This window comes from Neopelma chrysocephalum, unplaced genomic scaffold, assembly GCF_003984885.1.
Source record: "Neopelma chrysocephalum unplaced genomic scaffold, ASM398488v2 Primary Assembly neopelma1_97390, whole genome shotgun sequence".
Classification (NCBI taxonomy): domain Eukaryota; kingdom Metazoa; phylum Chordata; class Aves; order Passeriformes; family Pipridae; genus Neopelma; species Neopelma chrysocephalum.
In genome coordinates, this window is record NW_020926031.1 from 3,840,137 (window position 1) to 3,853,061 (window position 12,925).

The 12,925-nt window shown below is 35.6% G+C and overlaps 1 protein-coding gene across 11 annotated transcripts in view; it reads left to right on the forward strand.

Annotated features, from left to right (window-relative positions):
- EXOC6 (exocyst complex component 6) overlaps positions 1–12,925 on the forward strand; it is an 89,855-nt gene that overhangs the window by 51,238 nt on the left and 25,692 nt on the right. For 5 of the 11 annotated variants that reach the window (XM_027672441.1, XM_027672438.1, XM_027672439.1 and 2 more), the window contains 2 exons: positions 514–543; positions 6,198–6,339. In XM_027672441.1, the coding sequence (XP_027528242.1) occupies positions 514–543; positions 6,198–6,339 (172 nt within the window). Of the gene's footprint in view, positions 1–458; positions 544–6,197; positions 6,340–12,925 lie in introns of those variants that run through there. The other 6 variants (XM_027672440.1, XM_027672443.1, XM_027672445.1 and 3 more) reach the window with 2 other exon arrangements.

Consider the following 12,925-nt stretch of genomic DNA (forward strand, 5'->3'; position numbering starts at 1 on the left):
ATTTATGTTAAAATTTATTAATGAGTCATGTTACATTTAGATTCTTACTATCCTGGACCATTCTAAGTCTTGCTTGAACAAAGTATGTTAATGGCATACAGATAACCTCTGTAAGCCAATGTGGTAAACGTGGCATATATATTTTTAACGTAAGAGTTTTGGAATATGTTCTTTCTTGTAATGAAAACTTTCTGGAAAGGCATTTCAACAGACACTTTGTCATTTGAAGTTTGCTACTTTGATATTGGCATACAGTTCCTTATTACAGAAAAAGGTATTATTACCAGATTACTACTATTTAAATTATAATCTCTTTGTTATGCCTCAACAAAATACTGTGTAAATTCACAGGTTTAAAAAAGTAATTTAAGGAATTCTGTAGCTATAATTGTTCTTTTTGTAAGATTTTTCTTACCTTTTATTGCTACCAATTTTTTATTCTTTTTTTTTTTTTGAAGTTGACAGTACATCTTAATTTTTTTGTTTTGATTGCCTTACTGGTTTCCTTCTCAGAATAACAACAATGACCATGCAGCCATGTCGGTAAGTAGATGCAAGATGAAGAAAAAGCATGTGAACAGAAAAACTATGAACTGCCTGCAGGCTTATTGCTTCAATTTTTAATCATTTAATAAAAAGACCCTTTCTGTTTTGCTGATGACTTGCTGTGTACCTTGTATGGTTGCATGCAGGGATCGAGTTAATGGCTAACATTGGGCTTTCATACACTGGGACAGACAGCAGGAGTCCTAAAAACCTTGCAGAAGGTTGATGGGATGTGTCTTGCATCCCAAATGAGGTAATTTAGAGAAGACTATTAGACCTTTTGAAAGAGGGGTCAGTTATCAAAATACAGCGATGAGACATGCATACAGAATAAGGGTAGAGTGATAGAGCTGAATAAAGAATCAGCAAAAGTTCCGTCGTTTCTCTGCTACCTCTGCCTGGGGTCAAAGGAATGTGTGTACTGGTGTTCTTTATTTGCTTTTTAAAAATTTTTTAAAGAAGATGATGCATTTAAGAATTCTTCCATCCCCTGATTATTATCATGTAATTTTTTTTTTATATAAGGAGTTTATTTTGATTTGGCATAAGCATTGCCATGATAATGAAGGTGATGAAGTTAATATTACTAAATTATCAAAATCTGGAGAAGGGATCTAGCAGTGGGGTCCCAAGTTGTTAGGATCCTAGAGCACAGGAGTTACAAGTGGAGTTATGGAGGTCAAGTATTTAGCCTGTTAAACAGAAGACTGCAGACAGATCTAGTGGCAGCCTACAACCTCTTGCAGAACAGAAACAAAACTGATGGAGCCAAACTCTTCTTGGTAGGACTGACAAATTCACACGTGGCTATGGTCATAGGTAGAAGCTCAGGAGGTGAAACTTCAATATTAGAGCAAAAGTTTGCATGAAGAGAGTGGTGTGGTATTGGAGGAGTTTACAGAGAGACACTGTTGAATTCCCATCCTTGGTGATTTTGAAGCCTTAGTGAGGAAAAAGGGCAATGGACCTGAACCAGTGTTGGCAATAGTCCTGCTCCAAGTAGAAGGTTGGACTAGAAGATGTTGGTGGTTCATTCCTATGAACATTTCTATCATTCTATCATTCTATCACTCAGCATCATGTTGAACTGTCGAGGTAATAGGTGTCATGAGCACTATGAATATTGAATATTTTGTGTAGAAATACTTCCTGTTAATGTTGCATAGGTCTCAGTCTGCTGGTTATGCCATGACCAAGGACTAGCAGAATTTCAGCAAAGCAGAGCACAGAAGCTGCGTGGCTTTGGAAAGTTATGATTTGAGAGTTATGCGGTTTTTAATGGTTCTGTTTTCTAAACTCATAAGAATTGAGTCTTTTGAGATTATATTTACATCGTATTTTAAGTTCATGTTGCAGTTTATAGTGCCATTAGATGCTCTGAATCAAAAAGCAAATTAAAATTTCATTATACAGCCATTCATTTCCTGAAATAAATTGGATGATCAAATTTGTTATTAAGGACCTGCCTTTTTTTAAGTTTAATTTTGAACTGTTAAGGAAAAATGTTACCTTCTAATTTCAGATCAGGTAATTTGAAATTATATTGGGTCTGTATATAAGTGTTTTTAATCTAAGTTTAGAATTAGCTGAAATTTTATTCTAGGTATGTCCCTTGTCAATACAAATATAATGCAAATACAAAGTTAGTACTGGACAACTCTTTGGAAAAGAGTGGCCATTGAAAAACAACGGTTACAAATTACTTTCAATTAGGTATTTTTCATTGTTTCAGGAGCGTTTGGGGCAGAGGCTGTAGGTAAAATTGATTCTTAAAAATTCGACTAGTGCTTTTAGTATACTTGTATACTAAATAGTATAAATAGTTCAAAAATTGAATTTAGCTCCGACTGATAAAATCTGTATGTTTAATTTCTTTGCATTTTCAGAAAGAATGACATTTTCATTTCATATTATTAAATTAATTCTTCAGCTTAACATCTTAGATTTCTCACAGATAAGTTTTGTTATTTTATTTTTATGCTGAGGATGGCAGTTTGTGTTATTTTATTGTTTCTGTGATTGGCAGCAAAAGTCTAATTTCACAGCTTGCAGTGGGGGCGGAGGGTGGTGGTTTTCTGCAACCATATTCAAAAACTGTCAATCAACAGCCTTCACAGGCTACTTAGAGAATGAGTTTTCTTACTGATTTCTCCAAATGCTGCTTCATGCTGTCTTTGATTGGCACAGCCTGGCAGGGAGGATGGATGAATCTGTCACTGGCTGGTTAATTGTGTTGCTGGTCTCAGCCTGACATCAGGTCTTTGACTCCTAAGTGGCTCAATACAAAACAAATTAGCAGATTGTAGTCATATTTCTCATTCTATATGCTTTGACTTTGTTGAAATGCAGTCCATAAATCATATTGACTGACACCATAGTGAATGATGAAAGCTGCTTTTGAGACAGCTAGCATGGGTTTTAGAAAGCAGCACCGCGAAGGTGCCGTGGAAGGATGCATATGGCTGACCCTTTGGGAATTCCTAGGAGCCAAATGTCTCTTTACTACAATTGTTCTTCGGAGAAAGGCTTTTGGGTCCTATAAAAAAGGATTTAATATGTCAGCAAATTCTCTTTACAAGCTCCTTTGAAATATAAGAAGTTTGTCTAAGGGTTTTCTCTTTTTACAAACTTGTATTTCAGCAAAATGTGAAGGCTGGGTGAAAAAAACCGTTTCCTTTAACACTGTTAGCAGGTGTTTTTGCTTATAGAATAGGGTCCTTGTTTCCTAAACTTTACATTGGTTGAGTGGAAGAATAGGTTTTGTAGACAGCAGCAATTAGCATAGGCACAGCAGAGACAATAGTAGTGTCTCCAAATGGGAGGCAACTGGGGAGAATGTGAGAAGCCTGCATGCTATTGAATATAGGTATTTAATTGCTAGATAACCACGACCACCCCCCACCCCCCTTAAAAATTAATAATAGTAATTAAAAAAACCCCAAACAACAAACTGATAAATAAAAACATCAATAATGTTTTAAAACTAACTGGGATTTAATTCTGGAAAATAAATGTTCTTGCTATGTTCGTGAATCCTTATGTTTCCTCTTCAAAATGCTGTATGAATAAATGGGGAGGAACTGATTAATTGGTAGATGGTGGAAATTCGGAGACGGATTTTTAACTAGATCTCATTTTTCAAACACAAATTTTAATTTCATCTTTTCTGAGTATCATACATCCAACGTATTTTGAATTGGGAAGCAATGAATTTTGAAGAGGATAACAGTGTAGTTCACATTTATTTCAGTTAAAATTCAGCATTTTGAGAGGTATGTGTAGCTTCTTTTTTTCTCTAAATTTGAGAATATTGAGTGATTTTATTGAGTAAGTATTAACTGTGTATAGTAAACTTCTATTATTTTTTGATATGCCATTTGAACAATAAGCCTGTAGTTCAAGTTACATAGTTGGAAATAGTTTATATGTTAGGATGTTTCCATTTTATGAAATGTTAAAATAAACATTAAGTGTACATGTATTAATACTTATTTAAAGTCCAAGTGGCTTTAACCATGTCATTTCTGTATTGTAACCATTATCTTGTGCTCCAGTACTATTGATATTTGCCAGATTGTAACAATTAACTACACATGCTTGTTAGAAATATGAAATTCTGTCTTTTATTGAAGATAACAGAGGAGTACACATTGTTTGCATATGAAATAAACTGAATGTTAAAATTTTTCGTGACAACCTATTAATCTGGTTGAACTTTTATTACATTATAGTGGCAGCATAAATAGGACATGGAGCTGATTTGATGGAGCAGTACATTAAACAGAGATGCACTAGTTGTTCCATTAAATCAAAATGACATTTCCATTAAGTATTTCAAATCTACTACACTGTAATTACATGAACTGTGGCCCATTGATTCCCGTTCTCACCTCCTTTTTTCCTTCCTTTTCCCCCTATTTTTTTTCTTCTCCACCCCCTCCCCCGCAATTCATATTGATATTGTTCTGCTTGGGGAATAGAGCTGCGTGTCTCCTGGTGTAATTACCGTTGGGTTTGGGAGACATTTAAGCATGCTGTTCTTGCATTGTTTCTTACATTCCTTGTTGTCAGTTCATCTATTTTGCTCAAAAATGTTATTTGCTTTTCTGAGATTTTCAATTAAGAAACTGACATCTCATTTTAGATATAAAGCTCCTAACAGTTCAAGGTGTCCTACTGCTAAAGAGGTATTAGCAACAGCCATTTAATGTTTCAGTGTGAACATGAGGAGAGTTGAAGGCTTTCCATTGTGTTTGCTACACAATTTGTTAATTACCTTTTAACAAATAATGGATTTTTAAAGTACAAAATATTTGGGGCCAAATTTGCTTTCTGTTATGAAGATTTTCTGTACATGAAAAGTCAATTATGTGAGCTAGTTGAGTTATTAAGGATAAGATCTGACTCTACAGATGCTGGAGCATCCCAAACTTTTTGGGACAGTGAACTGCTGTCTATTATAATCTTTCATTGCTTATATGTGTTTCTGGGATTCAACAGTGAATTGCTTAACCTGACTTTGCAGAAAACAGCTGGGGAGCCATTGGTTTAGAGAAACAGGTGTCATCACTTCACTGATGAAGTAAAAAATAGTGGTGTGTGCTCCAGTAGCTGTATTACATAACAGTGATTTATTTTGTGCGTGTTGTTACCTTTGTTTCAATATACATTGTAACATAGACACCAATTGAAAAGTGAGGTTTACGTACATTAAACTACAGAAATTCATGTAGTTGCATTTGAAAGCCAAGATCACTCTGCTTTAAAAGATGGCAGTGCTATGAGTAGAATGGTGCCATCTGGTTCAGTATCTGGTCTTAAGTGGTTTTCTTAACTTTAAGGTGGAATTTCATTATCTTTCAATTTTTCTGTACTAAATTTTTAATAATTGATTATGAAGTTAATGTCTGACTTTGTGTTTTGTTTTTTGGTCTCATGTTGGAAAATTTGTCTCAATTACATATAGATGATGAAGAGCAATGTTAGTAGCTAGACTGTGATTGGGAAATTATTTCTATTTTGTACAGTAGAGGGCTACATTTCATTTTGTAAGTAGTTGATTATTGACAGCACTGATTTATTAAGCGCTGAAAAGATGATGGATAAACATGAATATTTTAAATAATTTAGCTACAAGCTTTGAGATGGAATTCAAGCAATTAAAGTAACAATAATTAGCACAAGCTGCTATGAGAAATGCCCCAACTCATAGCTATCATTTTTGTTTATATAAAGTTTGGGAGGTTTTTATTTACTGTTATTAAAAATATTCAGCATATTGATTTTCATTACATTCTTGCTTTCATTCTGTTTGGGTTTAAAATATTTGAATAAATTCACAAAGCTATTCTTATCGTCATATGCTTCAGCAACTTATAATGTTTTGGAAAAGTCCTTGTATTAATGAAAATTGTTGGATTTATGGAAGAAATATCAATAATTGCTTTGACATATATTTAATCTAGTTATCCATTTGATCTAATAGAAACAAAGCTAACATGTTAGAGAAATAACAGGAAGTGTGATCTCTCTCCTAATCTAAGTGCTGTATCACTAAGACTTTGAGTGTATATTGAAATCAAATCAGATAAGTAGTTCTTTAGTGACATATCATTTGTTTCTATCTTAAAACCTATTGCTTTTTCTACTAGGGCAAAGTGGCCCAGACAGCTTGCATGTCAGCCTGCCAGCATCTTTCAATGTCCCTGATGCAGATGCTACTGGACAGTGAATTAAAACAAATAAGCATGGGAGCAATTCAGCAGTTTAATTTAGATGTGATCCAGTGTGAATGTAAGTATATATTCCAACCTACATCTGTCTTAACACTGAAAAAAGTTAGTTAATGTAAGTGATCTTTTTCCATAATCTACTAAAACTTTGTCTTTTATGAAAAGATTAATATTACAGTATATCTTCTTGTAAAAATATTTTTAAGTATGTTAACATTTCTGGGAAATTTTTTATAATTTTTTTTTTTTAACTCAAGTACGTGATTGAAACATACATTGTTGTTATTCCTAATGGGATCATAATCGCTGTATCCAGTAAAGACAATAGTTTAGTACAGAATTGCCCAAAACTTCAATATAAATATTATGTTGAAATTGTTAAGAAAAAAAAAAGGTCAAATGTCTGTGGAATTTTAATTTTCATTTTTGATTTCATCTATTATGGTACACATTTTAAATGTGCTGTTACACAGGGTCTCCTTATTCCTAAAGCTGCTACTGCCTTACTCACCATGCAGAATACTAGTACTTATTTAGTATACATCAGATGTTGTTTTATTCTCACCATTTAAAATATGGCATCAGAGTTATTTTATAAACTGGTTCAAGTTCAATTCAGCACTGAAGGCAGGATTAATTACCTCATGTTTTGCTTAGAGCTCATAGTTGAGGGTGAGCTCTTAATCTCTATGAAGGAAGTTACTTCCGTGAATATAGTTTTAATTGTTTTATAGTTGATGACTGAGATACAGTGGAAAGACTGACTAGTGATTTTTTCAATGCATATTTTCAGATTCTTCTTCTCTTTTTTTTCCCAAAGTATCTTTTCTATTATGTATTCGAAGCATGGGTCTCAATGATTTTGGTGACAGCTGTATAATGGGGCAGTTCTATCCTGAGGTTTTTGGTTTGGATATGTGAAAAAAATTGATGACTACTCAATTAGAAGCCACCTATGGGAGACTGGAAATTTGATTTCAAGCAATTTGATTAGCGTCACAAAGGATTCTTGTGGGAGTCCAGGGACAGGGTTAAGGGGCATTTTTGACATTTTAACCGTACGCTTGTCTTTCCTTCTCCTGCCTTTGTTACATTCCAACTAAACTGTAACAGGTAGAGCAGGCATCTTTCTGACAATCCTTCACTATCCAGCCCTAAGGCCTTTCAGTGCATGGAATGAACTGGCGGGATTATCTGGGTCAGATTGAAAAAGTTTTTGTGATTGCGACATTACAATTTGTCTCGTGATTGTACAAGTTGGCCAAACGTATCATGGTTTGACTTCTTTCACTTTTAGTACGCTTGAAGTTGCAAATTTAATAGTCTTCTTGTCAGGTAGGTGGATAGGGATATGTGTTTGTTCATTTGTGTGGTTTTCTAGATGTAAAAAAGATCCCAGTTGTAAAAACAGAAATTACACAGTATTCGTAATACTGACATCATAATCATTCATCTAGACAAGCTGAATTAGGGCACCCACTGAACAGTCATCTGCTGGTGTAACAGTGAAGAAAACTTACACATTACCAAATTATTCAGTTTCTAATATTTAAAATATCAGCTGTGAACAACGCAGTACTTCAGTACTCTGTAGAGATCAACCAATTCACTATTTCACTCTGGGAGCATATGGCATGGACAGGACACGACAAAGCTTGGGCCAAAATAAGACATTTTCAGAAAGCCAGTAACCTGAAGACTGAAACACTTTCTTTCCACCACTGTGCAACTTTTAGCATGGGCTGTACAAATGCAAATAGAATAAGCTTTATTTCTTCCTTTGTGCAAAGCTTTTTAAGCATGTTAGAAAAAAAAAAATTGGTTTTGCACAGAAACCTTTTGAATAGTTTAAATGTAATTATGTAATTATTGTCAGGATAGTATGTTACAACAGACAACATTTTGCAATCTGTGGAATAAAGGATTGACACAAGATTTTGCTCAGACAGCTTTGCTGATGTGGTTTCATTCATAAGGTCCATCACAAGCACATTCCAGGCCTCACTGTGATGCCTGTGATTTATGTTCTTGTTCGTCACCCTCCCCCAGCTTTATTCTTTGATGCTTTGGGATTAATGGATACGACAGTGACATTTCAATTAGTGCTTAGAGTGTGCAAATAATTCACAACTGTTGGGTAGTTTTCTACTGTATTGTATACATGGGTTTGACATTTTACTTCTAGACACAGTGAAGTATACTCATGCATTTTGAACTGTGAAGTTAGGTGAGATGTAGAAAGGTAAGAATATCTGAAGATACATTTTTAAAAATTCTTGGCAATATTCTAGATATTTTTTCTGATCTTTAACATTGTAATTTTATTCTTTCTTGTATGAACTGGAGAGATCTAAATAAAAGCAGAAAAATGTGATTACCTGTCAGGTTTTTTTCTTTTCCATTAAAAAACAATCAGCAGTCCAACCAACAACCCAACGATCTGTTAATGAGCAGCAATCTGTTAAAGTCAGTAAGTGCTGAAGTTCTTAGTCTTCATAGTGAATAGGTAGAATGATAAGTGGACTTCCAAGAAAGGAAGGTGGAAGGGAAGGAAGTGGTCTGGTGGTGAACTGCGATTTCATTATCCTGCACTAAATTTCTGTACAGTGTAGTACCTATAGTACCTAACGTTAAAAAGCAGAGCAGAAAATCTGGAAGCATCTGGTATTTTTGCTTAACAATAGTAATAGCATCAGCTGGTCTTCTTTAATGATTAGTTTAAAAAAAAATATGATCATCTTCTTGCTCTTCTTCTAACAAGTTTTTTGGTTTCCTTGCAAACATTCCAAAAGCTTTCAGTTTGATTTTAGTTTGTCCTGTTCTAATTGAAGTATTTCTCCACTCTCTCTACATATTTTATAGCCTAGAGCAGTGTTTTACCTCCATATTTTACACCACTCTTTCTCAGTGGTTATCTTCCAGTAGGGTGATTAGGATTCTTGGAACAGTGTTCAGAAAACAGAACGTACAGGTTCCACTGAATAATATCCGAAGTATAGTCTTTTGCTTGGACATTGCATTTCAGTTCCCCATTTTCAGGAGGAAAATGGGTTGGAAGGGGAGGCTATTTGCTATTTCTTGAAGATGAAAGTGAAATGTGGGCTGCTGTATCTCACTTTACAAGAAGAAAGGTGTGTATAGTAAAAGAATAGCTTTTCAGAGACGCCATCCTGATCTACATACCTTACATCAGCTTTTTATTAAGGAATTAGAACTTGTCAGAAATTCTAATTTTTGGAAGAGCTAAATGTAATTTTTATAATTTGTGCATTTTAAGATTGCTGAATTGTGAGGCAGTATTAATTGGGAGAATGAAATATGTTTGAGTGGGTGTCTGTCTTCACCCAAATGTGATTCTGTGCAAAGATGAAAAGGTTTGGGTCCTGCCTATAAAAGAGCATGAGTTAGTGGAGAATTAGTGCAAAGCAGGATGCTGTGTATCTTCCTAATCAACCATACGTAGGGCTTCCTGACAGTCCCTCCTTTTTCACCCAATATGTGGAGAGCTGCGGTTTCCAAGAGAAAGTGGTATCTTGACCAAAGTGCTCTCTGTTGAGTGTACACAAAGGTAATCTCCAGGTGGGCATACCAGAAGCTGGGGAACCCAAATCCTGTTTTTCCATGAAAAGGCACTATATTCTCCTCTGGAGGCTCCTCACTTTACCTGCCACCTCTCCTCTCTGGGAAGCCAGGTTAACTTAACTCACTTGAGACCATCCTTCATCTGCTGGTCACATATGGCAGCACGGAGTGAGGGGAAGCAGCCGATCTTGCTGGTGCTGGGGCCAGGGCTGGGGGCTGCTGCCTGGCCAGCTGGCAGCTCCCTCAACAAGGCTCCCCTCCAGGCGTGTTTGAACAGCTGGAGCATCCAACAGGGCTGCAAAGTGGCTCCTGGCTGCTGAGATTGTCACCTGATTCTCCGCTCTTCCTTTAAAAATACATTTTGCTGTTTATACCTTTGCTTCCTGCCTGTGAATCAGTGCTATGAGACTGAAGTAAAACTGTCCTAATTTAGCTTTTGATTCGAAGTCTGGACTCTAGTTTTTAATTTCTGCCATTGAGTGGCAAAGCTGTTTGTCAGGAATTAGGTACAGAATTCCCAGACCAGCAGAAGGGCACAACCAGATGATGTCTGCAAGTTGGGGGTTTGAGAGACTAAATGAAGAGACCTGGTAATATATCTAGATTTTTGTGGAAATTCAGTACAATTTACAGGGAAAGAAGTCTTAAATTCCGTTTAGCAGGCACAGCCTTTTTCTTAAGATCTCCATTAACACACACACACACACACACACATATACATAAAAATCACATATATCCTGTACACAAAATATAATTAAAAGATCAAAGCAAAGTCTTCAAAAGAAAATGGACTGAAGTAATTTTTACAATATTTACATTTAACATTATAGTGTATGTGTTACCTCATAGCCTGTTTTTGTGTTACTACTTTTTTTTTTTCATTAGATCCTACCTTCTTTATATTCCTAAACTGCTTGTTATACTAAGTATGTTGAGATTCTACGTATTGAGGACACATATTGTGCCAAAAATCTTGTTCTGTATATACAGGAAAGGTCTACACAGTATCAGCAAAGTGAAGGGAGAGAAGATATTAACAAAAATCTTGTGAATACCAGATTGATGTAATGTGTATTTTCAGCTGCTCTTTCCCAGACATTTAAGTTTGTGATTCAAACTGCCAAGCAGCCAATTGTTTCTCCCTAAAAGTAACTGTTCAGTGGTGATCTTTGTATTTCATTCTCCTTTATGATAAAATTCCTGAATGCTTTTATGCACACTAAAAAAACCAACCAACCAGGCCCCTACCCTTCCAAATCCTCTTTAAACCTAGAATGATTGTAGGGGGTGAATATTTTAAAAGATGTATATATGACAATGTTTCATTACTATCTGGAAAAGGACCCTTAGGACAAAGACATTAAGAATGTTAATCCTGTTCTTATAATATCTTCCTAAAATGCTGTGCAGTAGAAAATATTTAATTAGCTTTGTAAAATTGTTAGCAAACTTAAAAGCCCTGAGCTGAGGGCGGAGGGGGAACTGTCTGACCGTTACCATAAGTAGATTATCTTTTTGCCCTTTGAACTCATGAAATTGTAATAATGAAACAAATTCTACTGTAGTCACCTGTCAAAGTGATCCAAATGTGAGAATAAATGCTTGTGCTATAATGAGTGTCCCTGATGTTGTAAATGCATTCACTATATGAAATTGTAGGTAAAGAGAACAAAACTTATACAATAATTAAGTTTGGTACATTGTGTGCTTCTTGTTCTATAAACTGTGATGATAGCAGGTACTGTGTATAGAAACTAAATCATTCTGCATTATTTAATGCATTAGGATAAATTCCAAACTACCTTAGCCAGATGAACTGCAGAAACGATGCAAATATTTGCCCTGTGGCGTGTAAGAGTATCCCACTGTAGGAAGGTACCTCCTGAACTGTGTAGTGCCAATAGCTAACTGAAATGATTTTCTGTAGGTCACACTTTTCAGTCATATTAACTTTTCAGTTCTGTGGCCCTTTCTTTGCCATTGACCTTCCTTTTCCCAGTGCTACCATTGTGGAGTGGCTGGAGGAGCTCAGATTGTAGTGGAGGAAGCTGGTCTCGGTGTACTGTCTGTGAACAGAAAGTTATACAGGGTCAAATATAGATGGGCCTTACTGTTCAAGAGTAGTAAGGCTTCTCCTTTCTGATTTAAGAGGTCTAGAAAAGACCCCTTCTGACCATCAGGCTTATCCTCCTTATTAGTGTGCTGCCATAGCTCACGACTCATGTATCTCTTTTTAGCTCTTTGCTATGGAGCTTTGCTTGGAGTTCCCTGCTATAGTGTGGTATTCCCATTTCAAACCCTGTGTTTGGCTGCCCACAGAGGCCAGCCTGGCTGTCCCTGAACAAAGGGTGGTCCCAGTGGCCATGAAATACCTGCAGAAGGCAGCCATGTGGACCTGCAAGCCTTTAGCCAAGGCTGTTCAGAAGGGTGCTTGCGTAGGCGTGGACATCTTTTGTTGTTCTCTGGTTTGGTGGTTGTACAGGCTGCTTTCTCTTTGCTGCTTTTCAAGAGTTTATTATTAGAAAACTCTCTCTATAAAATGCTGAGTGTAGGATATGCTTTTTCTACTGTATTTTATTTTTCTTAATTTTTATTTTAAAAGCATCCTTGTGGTCGATTAAAATTCCCTGAAAACTCCCCTAGAAAGCTGGTGTTACTTATAAAGTAGGAAAACTAGACAATTTAGAATTCAGACTTGAATACAGTAATCAGTGAGCATTTGCCAACTGCTATTAGTACTTGTCCGAGACATTACAGCGATCTCTCTAGGGCGTTTGATTGCTATTTTTTATTTCTTTACTTGACAAAGAAGTATTCCAGTTTAATTCATTCTCCTATTACGTGGCTCTCATAAAAAATTTTTGCACTACTGTAATATAAGTAATAAATAGTAAAGCTGTTACTCTGATACTATATCTGTTACTAAGCTGTTCTTAATGATTCTGAGATGGTCTTATTAATTTCTTGTACCATTTAAGTAAGAATCTGTATTTACAATTGTATTCCATATAATCTTTTTTGGACTTGTGAATAGTCTGTCTGAATTCATTAGTCTGCTTTAAGTC